Raw genomic sequence first — 12,671 nt, forward strand, 5'->3', positions numbered from 1 at the left:
ACCTCAAAGCATATTCCCCGACTCACTGTGAATCGACCGGCTTGTGCTCGGGTGGTCCCAAATACGCCAGTAACGTTGCCATTTTATCAAAAGGTCTCCTTCCCACTGCCTTGTGATCCCGACTACTCGACAAATAATCCCCGATTTTCTCCTGATGTGTCCACAACAAACGATGCAAAGCCAAAACATTGGCATCCGATATGAAGCTCATGCTATGCGAGGTTTGATCCACAGTCTCACAATCGGAGGCAATTTGTATGAAGAATCGCCGCCCAGCCTCAAAATGTTCCCGCAGAAAATCATTGAAACACAACATATGCTGTTCCTTGGAGAATTCAACGTGATTGGCAATATTTTGCAGGATTTTCGACATCAACATGAGACCACGTTTCACGGTGCTCGGCACCTGTTTGCCAACAATTCCCAGTTCTTGGGGGGAAACTGAAGGGGGAAAATAAATAAAAATTAAGTGTTAAAAATTAAGTGTTAAATACCTAGAGGAAAACCTGATGGTCTTCTATAGGCCTAGGAATACCTCCAGGTGTTCTTTAGACACGGAAGATCCCAAGATCTTCTATATGTCATAAAAGACATCATGGTCTACTATAGGCCATGAAAGACCTCAGAGTTTACTATAGGCCATGGAATAACTCAAGGTGTTCTATAGGCCTCAAAGTCTTCTATAGACCATGGAAAACCTCAAGGAGTTCTATAGACCATGGACGACCTTAAGGTTTTCTGTAGACAATGGAATACCTGAAGGACTTCTATAGACCATGGAATCGCTTAATTTTTGATAGACTATAGAAGACCTCAATGTCTTCAATGAGCCATGGAAGACCTCAATGTCTTCTATGAACCATGGAAGATCTCAATGTCTTCTATGAACCATGGAAGATTTCAAATTTCTATAGGCCATGACAGACGTCAATGTTTTTTATAGGTCCTGGAAGACCTTTAAGTCTTCTATAGACTATTGAAAAACTCCAGAAGTCCTATAGACAACAGAACACCTCATCGTCTTCTACGGACCATGGAAAATCTCAATGTCTTCTATGGGCCTTGAAAGACCTCAATGTCTTCTATGAGCCATGAAAGACCTCAAATTCTTCTATAGACTATGGACAACCTCAAGGTCTTCTATAGACCATGGAAGACCTCAAGGTCTTTTTTAAACTATAGAGGACATCAAGAACTTCTATAGGCCATGTAAGACTTTACGGTCTTCTATAGAAGACCTAAATGTCTTCTATAGGCTATGGAAGACCTCAATGTCTTCTGCAGAGCATGGAAGATCTAAAAGTCTTCTCAAGGTCAAGGTCTTCTTTAAACTTCGGAAGACCTCAAGGTATCCTATAGGCAATAGAAGACCTCAGAGTTCCCTATAGAAAATGTACGTCTTCAGGGTCTTCTATAGACAATATAAGACCTCATGGCCTCCTATAGACAATATAAGAATTCAAGGCCTCCAATAGAAGACCTCAGGGTCTCCTACAGACAACAGAAAACCTCAGGGTCTCCTATAGACAATAGAAGATCTCTGGGTCTCCTATAGACTATAGAAGACCTCAGGTTCTTCTACTGACCTCAGGGTATCCTATAGACAATAGGAGACCTCAGGTTCTTCTACAGACCTGAAGGTCTCCTATTGACAATAGAAGACCACAAGAAAACCTCAGTCTCCTATAACCAACAAAAGACCTCTGAGTCTCCTATGGACTATAGAAGTCCACAGGGTCTCTTAAAGACAATAGAACACCGCAAGGTCTTCTATGGACAATAGAAGACTTCAGGGCCTCTTGTGGACAATAGAAGTCCTCATAGTCTCCTATAGACAATAGAAGACCTTAAGGTCTCCTGTAGACAATAGACCACCTTAAGGCCTTCTATAGACAATAGAAGACCTCAGGGTCTCCTATAGACAGTGGAATACCCCAGGGACTCCTATAGGCAACATTTCAACGCTATCTATAGACTTCAAGGTCTCCTAAAGGCAATAGAAAACCTCAAGGCCTATAGACCACAGAAGACCTCAGGGTCTACTATAGACAATAGAAGACCTCAAACGTGAATTTCCGTCTTAACTTATTTAAAATTGTTGTCGTTTTTTGCTTACCAATAGCTGGATTTATGAAGCGCAGGAAGATTACGGTACCCACAGCTCCAATATTGTTCTGCAATAAATTCGGAAACCTTTTACTGAGCACCTGATAAAGGCAATGGCACATAGATCTCAGCTGGGGTGGGAAACGATCGGCTGAATTTGTGATGGCATCAAAGACCTTTTTCGTCAAGGCTATCAAATTACGGCGATTTACATCTAAGTCATCGCCAGGATCGAGTCTGGAATAAAATTAAAGAGTTACTCGGTTGTCTCTCACTTGATTTTTAGAGGAAGTTATTTTGAAATGCCTTTCAGGCTTAAATGCTGTTGTGAAATATCACAGATTGCCCTTACCTAGCCGGATCCACTTCAAACGATGTATTTGGATTATCCAGCAGAGGCCTTATCAACGGCTCCAACAACAACTGCAAATATGCTGAGCCGTAAATTTTAAAACAAAATGCCATTATTTTGCTGCCCAGTGAATTGCCACGAAACAGGGTCTGCATACAATCCGACACCTCCACTTCACGATAGAACATATTCCACAAGAGAGGTGATAATAAATGCTTGGCATCGAATAAGGTTACCAGCACCCTAGCCAATTCATCCATTTGCGATGTGGTCACCACATTTGCCAAGGCCATGGCAATGGGTAGCTCACCCTTATCACTGATCATGGTAACGAGCTGAACCAACTGTTCAAAACGATCTGCCAACACTGTTTCAGCCAGCGTATCAAATTCGGTACCTTGTTGTAAGATTTGTGTTAGGACCTCCATGAAAGCGGCTCGAGTTTGTAAATCAGGATTATAGCCCAGATCAATGGAGTGCATGAGCCCCGAATCGATATTGGCGCCCAACAAATTCGACATGGCCTGTATGGTGGCATTGCGTAAAGCCGTTAGCTTGCCAGCAGCTAAACGGGGGCGAGGTGGTAGCAGTGGGGGATTGTTGAGTTCCTTTTCAGCCTCGGAACTGTCGATGCAATCGTTCAAGAGATTCATAAATAAGGTAAAGTATCTGCAGGGAAAAGAGGGGAATCATGGTCAGCTCTATGGGAAAAGTTACTCTGCCAAGATAAATTACTTGAGAAACAGCGCACTCTTGGCATCCATCAAGTCGCCACGATCAGATTCTTCGGGTTGTAGGGGTAGACCTCTTAGCAAGGCAGCCACTGCCTCCATGCAGGCCTGATCCAAGTCACGGAATATCAAAGAGGTACTTGAAAATAAAATAAAGAATTTATTATCTCTTTTATTGCTGGAAAATGGTATCCCCTTACTTGGTGATCATTGAGGGATCCGTTGAACTGGGCGGTGCAATTTGATGTGAGGTGCCCATAACCCAATCCGACAGGTATTCCACCAATTTATTACGAAATTTCATTTCCTGTCTAAATGCCAAATCATCCCGCCGTTTCATCATTACCTCCACCAATTGGCAGAGTTTAGTTTTTATCCGTATTGCATAGACCGTCATATCCAAGTGGCGTACATAGCGTACAATACCCAACATCATACCTTCAATGCTGGTTACACCCAAATTTTCTGCCGTCGATGGTTGGTCATTGTTGGGATCTTTACTCGGTTTGGGATCCAAAATCGATTTCATGATATAGATAATGTGTTCGATGAATTGGGTATTGATATCGGTCACATTGACCTGGCCATGTTGATCGAAAAATTTCTCAACAATTGAACGTATCTGATCAAAGAGGATGGGATAAAGGTAGGTGGACATTTCTTCACCCACCAGCTCCTTGACATTCTTTTGGATGTTCAAACCGATTTTTTCATTGCTGCAAACCAATAGCCTCAAGAGTTGGCCAATGAATCTGAAAGGGAGAATTTTCCAAGGTAACATACGGAATAAAGAAAATGGAGTTTTTTTCCAACTTACTGTGTCACCGGACAATATTGCACCTCCTGTTGTGGCCCCTGCGGCACTCCAGCCAAGGAAATTGAATTTGGATTCAACGAACCTCTACCCGAACTGGATGAACTAGAGAGTGAATGCAGGGAATTTTGTGCCAATGAACTTATTGAACCCTGATGTATGTGGACCTGAGGTGGCAGATTCTGTTGCAGTGAGCCAAAACTCTGAGAATATGGATGAAAAGGAGCCTGATGGGCTAGGGATAACTGTGAAGCCTGGGCGGCCACAGCTTGTTGACGACGTTTGATTAGACAAACACCACCCAAGGCCAGCAGGAACCATGTCATGTTGGCCCATTCTGTTATTTGCTCTTCAATATCATGTTCCGAGCTTTGATGGCTGGCTCGGCGTTTTCCCACGCCACGATGGAACAGCTCAGCTTGGCCGTCTTCGGTTTTACACTTGGGGTAGGTTTGCAGCATTTTACTCATGATTTCCCAGTTCCTGGAAGGGGGAACAGATGGAGAGAAGCGAAATTAATAAGAGATATTATATAGTGTGGTAAAAGGTACCTAAAAGTCTCCTCCCAGGCAGGCTGTACACCATGAACACAGTGCTCAATCTTCCGTAGGAGCTGCATAATGCGCTTCTGAAGGTGTAGCCGATTAAGAACGTTGCCATGACTATTATCGTAGAAGCATATGCGAGAATCCGTGGCAGCTAAAAGGAAGGAGAATAAATTACATATAAAACTTGGCATGTTCCTGGAGAGATCTCAGGGTCCCCAATGGAAAATGGAAGACATCAATGTTTTCCAGAGAAAAAAAATAGTTACAGAAGGTCTCCTTAATTTCTCATAACGTCAAAAAAAGACCTCAGCCAATAGGCCTTGGAAGGCCCCAGGGTTTTTTATGGGCCATTGGGAGGCCTCAAGGCTTTCTATAGGCCAGGTAACACCTCAAGGTCATATATAAACCATTGAAGACCTTAAAGTCATGTATAAGCCTCAAGTTCTTCAAAAGACCACGGAATACATCTATAAGTCATAGAAAACCTCAAAGTCATATATACGCCATTGAAGACCTCAAAACCATCTATAAGCCCCAAGGTATTTTACAGACCAGGGAAGACCTCAAGTTTTCTTATCTATAATAAAAGACCTAAAGGTCTCCTATCGACAATAGAAGACCTCAAGGTCTCTTATGGACAATAGAAGACCTCAAGGTCTCCTATGGACAGCCGAAGACCTCAAGGTCTCTTATGGATAATAGAAGACCTCAAGGTCTCCTATGGATAATAGAAGACCTCCAAGTCTTCTATAGACAATAGAAGACTTCCAGGTCTTATATACAATAGAGGACTTCAAGATCTACTATAGACAATAGAAGACCTCAAGGTCTCCTATGGACAATAGAAGGTGAAGGTCTCCTATGGACAATAGAGGACCTCCAGGTCTTTTATAGACGATAGAAGACCTCCAGGTCTTCTACAGGCCATAGAGGACCTCAGGGCATGCTATTTACCACATTCTTCCAAAAAAAATCCTCCATTCTTACCCGATGACAGCTGAGCCAATTCCTGATAGATCATATAATTCGGCACAAGCATTGACACCGTCAATTCATCCGAGCCGCAACATATTTCAGCCTCTTCACACAACAAACCGAAACAGGACAACGATGTTAGCACCGCATCCAAATCCACTGACCAGAGATACATAAAAAATACCACCTCCAATTTGATGTGGGCCTGTTTACAGATGGCTATCTGACTTCCGACATGGGCATAATCCTTGTGCCTTTGCAAGAAGGTATTACGACATATCAATATTTCACGCAACCATTTCAGGACATCGGTATAATTGGCTATTTGATGTTGGATTAACTTTTGTGAAATGGAAAACAAGACCTGGGAGCTGACGTCCCAAAACGTATTAATGGGTGCCTCTGGATTCCAAACTTCGATTTTTTCGGGTGCATGTAAAGCCAGCAGGGCTTCCATGGCCTCCTGGGCCACATCTGGCATGGACGGTTGATGAACCAAACTAACAAGACCATTGATGAGTTCGAGAGTTGAACTTTGTACTTCGTGTGCTACTTTGCCCTGGGTCTGAAAAATAAAAGAATGGAATTTATATTAAATTCGGATCGGATTTTGGGTGCTGAACTTACATTTAACAATAAGGTGGGATCGGCATGTATTAAACGTACTAACAACAACAATAACATTTTATGGGCTGGCCCCTCCTCGGAACGGGCCAAAACTTTTTGCGTATCTTTGGTTTTCAATGTCAAAGAGGTAATCATTCTCAGTGGGGTGTGGGCTATATAACCCTGGGTGGCCTTGTTAAGGGTGTCGGTGAAGAGAGCTCTCATCTCGGCCGAACGATAGTGTACCACATCCGTTTGAGGCCACCAGGGCAGACGTGGTTGATTTACCACCCGGAAAGGATTTTTGTTTTGTAATCTAAAGTCAACATAGATATGGGCCAGCCTGGAATTGGAATGGTTTTAGCGAACAAATTAAGGATTTAGGATCAGAATCCCTTACCTCAGTAACGAACAAACAATAACAAAATGATAGGCCTGCGGCGAATTAAGATTCAGGCACACCTTCAAAGCCTCTATGTTATGGGGATTAATGCGAAAACAGGAAACCCAACAATCAATCATTAGTTCAATATCGGCAAAATTGTAACCCTGACCCCTGGAAAAGGGCTTGACGGGATTGAACAACAAAGCCTTGATGTCGTTGATGATGTATTGCACCAATTTAAAGATGACGTTGTTCGAATCGTTGATATTCACATAGGTGGCAGCTTTGCATAGTTTTACACAGGCTATGGCCGCTGATTCGGTGACCAGTTTCGAGGGGGAGTGGGGACCCAGGCCACGTTTGATACTCTCAATAAATTGCTTGGCCGAGAAATCTTTGTCTCGCGACTGCGTCTTGGAGGCCATTTTGTCCTTTTCCTTTTCACATTGCTGCAGCTCATTGACGGTGGCTTCCAGGCAGGCCTAAAAACAAGAGGGGGAGGATATTAAAAGGGTGTAATGTGTTTTTTAAAGGAAAAACTTACCGGATTTAAAATTAGCAGTAGCATTTGCAAAGGCCAGACTGTGGTCTTGCTTTTTTTGTTCTCGGCCTTATAGGCCTCCACGAAATCCAGTAACGGCTCCCAGCATCTAAAGCGGGAATGGAATTAAATAATTAATACTCTCCGAAATCATGCTATAAATTTCACTTACGTTGATATATCCCGATTCATGCCCCTCTGCAAATCCTGAAACTCCTGCGGATGATATTCAATCCAATTCCATATGGCCTTCTCAATGGAATTTAAAAGTATCAAAGGCGGTGCCCGTTTCGAACGAAATTTCGTTATTGTCTCCTGCAGCAGTTTCGTCAATTTCGTCATATCCATGTCGATGTGTTGTATCAACTCAATATCAGAATAATCGGGATTCTCATCCGAGCATGCCGCCAATTCTTGGATACGAGCCGAAATGCGATTGAAAACGGCCGAGAAATGATTCTGCGAGAGGGCAAACAAAACTTTGGATGCCAGAATTTTCAATTGGGCGGCATTCGGGTTACTATCACTCTGGACATCGATAAATTGGGTGATTTCACGAAGGAGCAACTTAACATTCATAGCCTCTTCGAAGCGTGCTGTGTCCTTTGTCTGATTGGTTAGACATCTTTCCAGCGTGGTTAGGATGATAACAAGAGATTCGAAATAATAACGATCGGTCTCGTGGCGATTTTGTATGGCCTGTGGGAAAATAGTTGATAAAACATTAAAAAAAATATCCGGAGAGGGGAAGTGTTGATACTTACCGCTTCATTAACTCGTTGTAATATTTTCGTTAGACCCGATATCACCAAAGAGAAGCGATACCGCGATATGTGAATCAAACAATTCACCAATTGATCCTGGCTCATGCGAGCCTGGGTGCCATGTGGACCATTTGTTTTGTTGGGAAGCTGAAAAGATATATGGGAATGGAAATTATTGGAGCTGTTAACGTAAATTTATGAATAGCAGGAGTCTTTGGTGGATTTTTTCCCCAAGGACTATCTGCAAGATTAGAGAATCTTTGGATTTGCTGGGATTTATTCTTAGACTTTTAGATTTCAGAAGCTATTACCGCATTTTCTTTTAGAATCGACAGAGGCGAGTGCTTTCGATTCTTCAATAGTTTTTCTGAATCATCTTCCTTTTTAGTCCCTTTCTTATGTGACCACAGAATCGACAATTGTCTTAGTTCTTTTCGAATCCACATGGCTATAATTATATATTTCAATTTATAAATTTCATTGAATGAGTTTCTGATATTTGTGTAATTATGACAAAGATTGCGGTATGCGGTTTCTTCGACACGGCAAAAATAGCATAAAGCCACCGAAATAGCCAGGGTTGGGCCAGCAGAATGATAGCTTCTCTGACTTTTATACCCTCCGTCATATGGCAAGAGGCCAAAACGTGTCTCATCGACATAACGATTTTAGACCTCAGGTCACTTTGGACTAAATTAAGGACATTTGGAATCGATCTAGCGATGTCCGTCCGTCCGTCTGTCTGCGGGCTGATTCGCACGATAACTCTCGAAGGAAGTATTCGATTTGGTCCAAACTTAGTACATCGTAATATTATTATCATACTTAGAACGAGTTCGAAGGTGGGCAATATCGGTCCACTCCTTCTGGTACCTTCCCCAAAAAGTCTGAAATTTTCACAACAAAAAAAAAAAAAAATACTGCACAGAAAGGGAAATAATAATCCAATTTTGCAAATCCTAATATTACCATCAGTGTCGGGTGCGAAAATGGAAAATATCGGTCCACTCCACCAAGTACCTCTCCCACAAAGGTTCAAAATTTTGAATAATTTTAACTCTTATAAAATGTAATGTAAAAATCCGGTTGTCTTAAAATTACACACATCTCAATATTTTTATTAACCCAAGGTCTGGTGTGAAGATGGAATATCTCGGTCTACTCCTTCTGGTACCTCCCACAATATTTCAATATTCATGAAGAACATTCAATTCCATCATACAATCTAAAACGATCATACAATCTAAAATAAGTATCCGATTCTCTCCATATTTCACTCATCCCTTATTTCTACTAGCACAATATCTGCTATGAAGATGGGATATATCGGTCCACTCCTTCTGGTATCTCCACAAAGGTCAAAAATTTGAATATCCATGCCACACCCGATTCCATTCAGACTTGGTATTTCCAACAACACATGATCTGTTGTGAGGATGGTAGCGATGGGACCATTTCTTCTGGTACCTCCCCCACATAGGGGGAAAAAGTCATCCGGTTCTTTTCATATTTCACACGTCCCATTATTTCTTCTAACACAAGATCTGCAGTGAAGATTGGATATATCAGTCCACTCCTTATTTTAAAAATACGCACCGAACTCTCTAAAACAAGATCTATTGTGAAGATGATATATATCGGCGAGTGCCTTCTGATACCTCACCCACAAAGGGTCCAATTTTCAATACTTTTAAAAATCACAACGTGCGAAACCATTCAGCGATGCTTTACAACTTGCTTTATCTCAATATTTCTCTCAACCAGAAACCTGAGATGAATATGGAATTTTTGATTTCGCATAAAATTGTATAAAAATTTTCGATTTTCTAGTAATTTTGGTCATACCAATATTGTTATTCGTTTTAGATGAGGTATGAAAATGGAATACCTCGGTCGACTATATCTGGTACCGCACGCACATTTTTACATTTTCTAAAAATTCTCGCATATGTTCAAGGAACTAGTCCATATACTCCAAACCTGGCACGTCGCAATATTTATATCATATTTATTTAGGTCCGATACGAAATGGACAATAATGTCCCATTCCTTCGGAATCTCCTCCATAGAGGGTCAAACATTTGAATAATCATAACAGAGAACAAAATATATTTAAATAATCGCAAAACCGACTGATACTTATTCACTTGTTTTTCTTAACATTGGTGGAAATCTGAAGTTTGGCGAGCTTAAAGGAAACTTCGGCAAACCGATGCCTATGTCGGACAGTTTTCATTCACATTTTACACAGGAACATATATAAGTCTGCTTCCCTCTGCTAAACACCCGTGGTCTAGAGTCATAAAATACACCATTTAATATCCTCCTGGATTCATTCTAATTTTTTCTCTAACAATCAACAGTTTCTTTTTATTTTTGCAACAGCTGGCTGTCATTACCACAACAAAAAAAACAACAACAACGAAAAATTCCCTTTTCACCTGTTACAGCTGTTTGTGTGTTGGTGTGAGCACCGTCAGTTTGTTTACAAACAAATCGTGTGTTCGTCGTCAAAGAGAGAGCAGAGAGAGCGCGAGCGAAAAATAGCAAAACACTCACAAAATTTCCCAAAACACACGTGAAATTTCATTCATAAATTCTGGGACTTTTCATTCATGAAATTCCTTCACACCGCCAAACGTAAACAAAAAATTTCCCAAAACAATAAACATTTGGTTGCCCCATCTCGCTTGCACACATCTTGCGTCGCATTCGCACAAAATGTATTTTTTTCTCAATCGATTTGAGGGACGACGAGAGCTGTCAACTTTTTTGCGTTCTTCAACTGCTGGCTGCTGCTATACAACCAAAAGAAATTTTTGGGAGGATCCAAGAAGCGTTGATGGTGGTGATGATGATGGCTGAAGACTTTTTTCTTTGAATTTGCAAAATTACCAAATTACCTGATCTTCAAAACGGGCCAGCAACGAATTGGCCCATTCTCCGGGTTTTTGTGTGGCCATTTTTTAATCTTTGATTTTTATAACATTTTTTTCCAAAACTATTCAATCAACAATTCTTCTCCACAAGAAAAAAAAAAAACAGATTGTGAAGAAATTTAACCAAACGGATGTGTATAGATAGGTAGGTATATACAGAACAGATTCTTGACTATGACGCGTAATTTTCAATTGGATTTTATTGGGTTTCACTTTATTCTTTGCATTCACTTCCACACCGCGCGAGTGCTCAATGCGGAGCACATTGATTTTTTGTATCTCGAATTTTGCAATTTGTACAATTTCCAATAAAAATTTTCACAATTTTTCACAGAGTTGAGGTTTTTCATTTGCTTTGCGAGTTGAGGAAAATGTGTGTGTATGCCTTTGCTTCTTCGTCTTTTGTTGGTCTATTTGACAGCTGGTGGAATGTTTTTTAGGCAAGGAGAGTGGTGCGAATGTGCGAGAGAGGCAACCAACTGCAGCTAACTTCGGAGTAGATTGAATCAGCTGTGGCGGCAGTAGCGTAGGGAAATTCAATGTTTGAGGAGGAACACATGAAATATTCCAACATGAAAATAATTAAATAAATAATAATTAAAATATCAAGACAATTAATTCGGCATTTCAAGAATTTTGCATCAAAAAAAAAAAAAAAGAATAAAAAAAAAATAAATAAATAAAAATAATAAAAAATAAACAAAAAATAAATAAACATCAATTATTATTTGTCCGATAGTCCGAAATAGAAGAAAATAAATAAAAAAATATTAATTAATTGGTTTTGCCGACAGATATATACTCTCAAACATGGTGCAAGGGTATGGTAGAGCTGCTAGCTGATTACATTTTTTTTTTTTTTCTAATTGTGTCCGACTTCTGCCAATTTTATGTATGTATATATTGTTTTGAAAAATGAAATCAAAATATTTTCTAAACCAATGATTGGAAGACACGTAGATTGCGGCTCGCGCATTAAAGCTATTAATCAGTTTAGCCATGAAATTGAAAGATTTGGATCATATTTTTGAGCGAAAATCCAGGCATTTCATTCATTTTCCTCGCCATTTAATTAATTTTAAAAATGAAGAAAAATATGAAAAAAAAAAATCAAAACCCCTTTGTATTTTGAATGAGTCTGACAGAGTGTGGGTACAGCCTCAGGGCTGTATTTCTGTAGTTTTACGAAGCTGTTATACCTCCTTATAGTACCATGCTCTCAGCCAATGTCCGTTTGTTTAAATATATTCTGACTTGCGCTATGATTATTCAAACTGTTGACCCTTTGTGGGAGGGGTTCTGCTGTGTGATTCAAAATAATGGTATGAGTGACATTTGAAGAGAATCGAATACATATTTCGAATTTTATATGCGTTCCGCTTATTCAAAGTTTTGAACCTTTTTGTGAGGGAGGTTTGCTGATATCTACCATCTTCACGACAGATATTGGGTTAGTAGAAATATTAAAATGCTTGAATTTAAGAAAGAATCAGATGCTTATGTTTATACCCTCCACCATTATATGGAGGGTATATTAGCTTTGTCATTACGTTTGTGACATCTCGAAATATTCGCGATAGACCCTACGAAGCATGAATATCTTGGAACAGCGTAAAATTTTAAGAAGATTTTGCGATGTCCGCTTGTCTGCCTATCCCTCTGTCTATTTGTCTGTCCTTCTAATTACGTTATCTTTCGAACGAATTGAGATAGAAGGCTAAAATGTCGCACACATGTGTATTTTCTCAGTAGTCAGCTTGAGTTCGTACATGGGCCATGTCGGTCCACGTTTTCGTATAGTCCTCCTATAACGGTACATCCCGATATTCGGTATTTTGATAAGTTTAACGACATCATTCACCCGAAATGTTTCAAATTTCGTATTCAAAGTTCGTAAAGGGTACTTCAGC

General features: G+C 40.3%; 1 protein-coding gene across 3 annotated transcripts in view; it reads right to left on the bottom strand.

The window, feature by feature from the left end:
- Positions 1 to 11,184, bottom strand: part of LOC101901207 (neurofibromin) — a 38,931-nt gene extending 27,747 nt beyond the window's left edge. For 2 of the 3 annotated variants that reach the window (XM_059118164.1, XM_020038076.2), the window contains exons 1-14: positions 10,726 to 11,184; positions 7,823 to 7,969; positions 7,231 to 7,757; positions 7,062 to 7,167; positions 6,533 to 6,999; positions 6,154 to 6,475; positions 5,539 to 6,091; positions 4,555 to 4,702; positions 4,007 to 4,486; positions 3,390 to 3,941; positions 3,194 to 3,328; positions 2,459 to 3,127; positions 2,117 to 2,343; positions 27 to 441 (exon numbers count right to left, since the gene is read on the bottom strand). In XM_059118164.1, the coding sequence (XP_058974147.1) occupies positions 27 to 441; positions 2,117 to 2,343; positions 2,459 to 3,127; positions 3,194 to 3,328; positions 3,390 to 3,941; positions 4,007 to 4,486; positions 4,555 to 4,702; positions 5,539 to 6,091; positions 6,154 to 6,475; positions 6,533 to 6,999; positions 7,062 to 7,167; positions 7,231 to 7,757; positions 7,823 to 7,969; positions 10,726 to 10,785 (4,808 nt within the window). In that variant the 5' untranslated portion in view covers positions 10,786 to 11,184. The remainder of the gene's footprint in view (positions 1 to 26; positions 442 to 2,116; positions 2,344 to 2,458; positions 3,128 to 3,193; positions 3,329 to 3,389; positions 3,942 to 4,006; positions 4,487 to 4,554; positions 4,703 to 5,538; positions 6,092 to 6,153; positions 6,476 to 6,532; positions 7,000 to 7,061; positions 7,168 to 7,230; positions 7,758 to 7,822; positions 7,970 to 10,725) is intronic. The other variant, XM_059118163.1, reaches the window with a different exon arrangement.
- Positions 11,185 to 12,671: the final 1,487 nt, after the last annotated feature.

The sequence above is a fragment of the Musca domestica genome, unplaced genomic scaffold (genome assembly GCF_030504385.1).
Source record: "Musca domestica strain aabys unplaced genomic scaffold, Musca_domestica.polishedcontigs.V.1.1 12, whole genome shotgun sequence".
Classification (NCBI taxonomy): domain Eukaryota; kingdom Metazoa; phylum Arthropoda; class Insecta; order Diptera; family Muscidae; genus Musca; species Musca domestica.